Genomic DNA, 2,339 nt, shown 5'->3' on the forward strand with positions numbered 1-2,339 from the left:
AATGGCTATAACTGGAAAGTGATATAGAGTTATAAGATGGATAAATCACGACATGCATATTTAGAAATATGGAGGTAAATAAGAGACTGTTACGGATTGTAAAGGACGGCCTCTAGAGGCACAAAGTGTAAAGACAGGGAAAAGGCAGAAGCAGCAGCTACGCTTTCGGCTTTTGTAAGCCTTTCAGATGATTTGCTTTTGTTAATCTATGGAAATGTAATACATTTATAAAATCATAATTACCACAAAACAACCCAAACAAGATGGAGGAGATGTTGATACTCCAATCCCACATCCCCTTGCCCCAAATGAGTCACCTGGCATATCTGGTAGATGATTCCCACACCCTCTGACAGCTCCTCCCTCAAGGGCTTGAGTGGCAGGCAGATCTTCTCTAAGAGTTTTCTAGGCAGCAGGGGATAGTGCTTACCATAAACAAAAACAATGGGTAACTGTGGAATCCCTGATACACCTGGTCCCAAATCTCAAACTATGGGTATGGTTGATGGTGGTAAAATGTTCCTGCTTCTTATTCATCTCGACAGTGATTCTGAGGCATGTTTACTGTGTTATCTCAGATGGTCCTCAGCACCTTGAGCCCCAGTTGAACACAGCAAACACCTAGCCATTAAAATACTCTGTTGGCTTGTCTCACTTTCCTTTCTTACTTAGGCTTCCTAGGATCACCTCTGAAATAAACTACATGCTCCAAAGTCCTTTCCTTGCTATCTAATTTTTGGGGAACACAAACAGATGACTAAGAGATGTTCATTAATATTGCTGACTTACATGCTTCTCTTTTATCTGTTTCTTCTTATTATTTATTGTAAGCTTGCTCTTGAGTTGTAGCGATTAAACAGCTCGAATGACATACTTGGGTCAGTAGAACCCTAAGGATCATAAAGAAAATTTATGACATGTCATCAAGAATTCCAAAGCAGAATTCAAAAATGAGCATAGCAACCCAGTCCCAGCATCATGCCAAAGAGATCTGTAGACCTCCAGAGTGAGGTTCTGCCTGCCGGAGGCTGCCACCGCCACTTCCCTGTGGAGACCATGAGTGAAACCACTATCACCATGGATGGTGAGGAGGCAACACCTTCCAATGAGGATGTGGGCGATAAGAAGGCAGGAGACTACATTAAACTCAAAGTCATTGGACAGGATAGCAGTGAGGTACACTTCAAAGTGAAAATGACAACCCATCTGAAGAAACTCAAAGAATCCTACTGTCAAAGGCAGGGAGTTGCAGTGCATTCACTTCGATTTCTGTTTGATGGTCAGAGAATTGCTGATAATCACACCGCCAAAGAACTGGGAATGGGGGAAGATGATGTGATTGAAGTTTATCAGGAACAAACCGGCGGTCATCCAATGATTTAGGTATTCCTTTCATCTTTTTTTCCTTTACCCTCAATCCTTTTTATTCTTAAAAATAGTTACTTTGTAATGTGGTATTCAAAATGGAATTTAAAACTGGCACCACATCTCTTTAAAGTATCCGATAATTTGAATTCTAGTGCCCGTTATTCATTACCACTTATTTTCATTGTGCTCATTTTTGTGATCAAGCCTCAGCCTCCTTCATATATTGCCCTCAACTTTTAAAAAATTACATGTGTGCACAGAGAGGCCAGGACTGTGCATTTTCAGGCTTGTGATAAAAAAGATCGACCAATGCTAGTATTCAAAATGACTTTTCGATGGGCACTGAAGTTCTAGCATGTGACTGCTTCATTACTGGACTACGACTTTCTGTGGGAGATGGAAGTTTTTCAGAGAACTGAACTGTGGAAAATGATCTTTCCTTAACTTGAAGCTACGTTTAGAATTTGAGTGTCTAGACCAAAAGAAGAGAACTATCAGGCTGGAGCTGAAATAACAGCGATGGTGAGAGTAATGACTAACCTCAAAGATGTCTTCACTAAGGAGAAAGCATTTTAAGATAAAAGACTCATCAGAAGATTCCAGGAAAGTCCTAATGTCCATTAGCAGTTAATAAAGTTATTCATGCAGAAGTGTATTCAACAGAACACTGCTCTTTTTTATTTTATTTGTACTTTCGGCCTGGGGTATGGTTTTTTTTTTTTTTTTTAAGCTTTTATTTATTCGAGAGAGAGTGTGCATATGAGTAGGGGGGAGGGGCACAGGAGAGGGGAAGAGGGAGGAGGGCAGAGGAAGAGGTGCAGAGGGAGGAGGGCAGAAGAAGAGGGGCAGAGGGAGGGGGGTGGAGGGAGAGGGAGAAGCAGACTCCCTGCTGAACAGGGAGCCCAACGAAGATGACGACGACGATAATGATGACAAGGGGCTCCATCCCAGGACCCTGAGATCATGACCTG

General features: G+C 41.9%; 1 protein-coding gene across 1 annotated transcript; it reads left to right on the plus strand.

Annotated features, from left to right (window-relative positions):
• Positions 1-993: 993 nt before the first annotated feature.
• LOC100474891 (small ubiquitin-related modifier 1-like) lies at positions 994-1,846 on the plus strand. Its single transcript, XM_034648772.1, has 2 exons — positions 994-1,383; positions 1,830-1,846. The coding sequence occupies exon 1, from the start codon at positions 1,057-1,059 to the stop codon at positions 1,381-1,383; it is 327 nt and encodes a 108-aa protein (XP_034504663.1). The 5' UTR covers positions 994-1,056; the 3' UTR covers positions 1,830-1,846.
• Positions 1,847-2,339: the final 493 nt, after the last annotated feature.

Source organism: Ailuropoda melanoleuca, chromosome X (assembly GCF_002007445.2).
Source record: "Ailuropoda melanoleuca isolate Jingjing chromosome X, ASM200744v2, whole genome shotgun sequence".
Lineage (NCBI taxonomy): Eukaryota > Metazoa > Chordata > Mammalia > Carnivora > Ursidae > Ailuropoda > Ailuropoda melanoleuca.

What these genes read in the sequence shown, in the direction of transcription:
- LOC100474891 (XM_034648772.1), top strand. Translation starts at nt 1,057, where the DNA reads ATGAGTGAAACCACTATCACCATGGATGGTGAGGAGGCAACACCTTCC.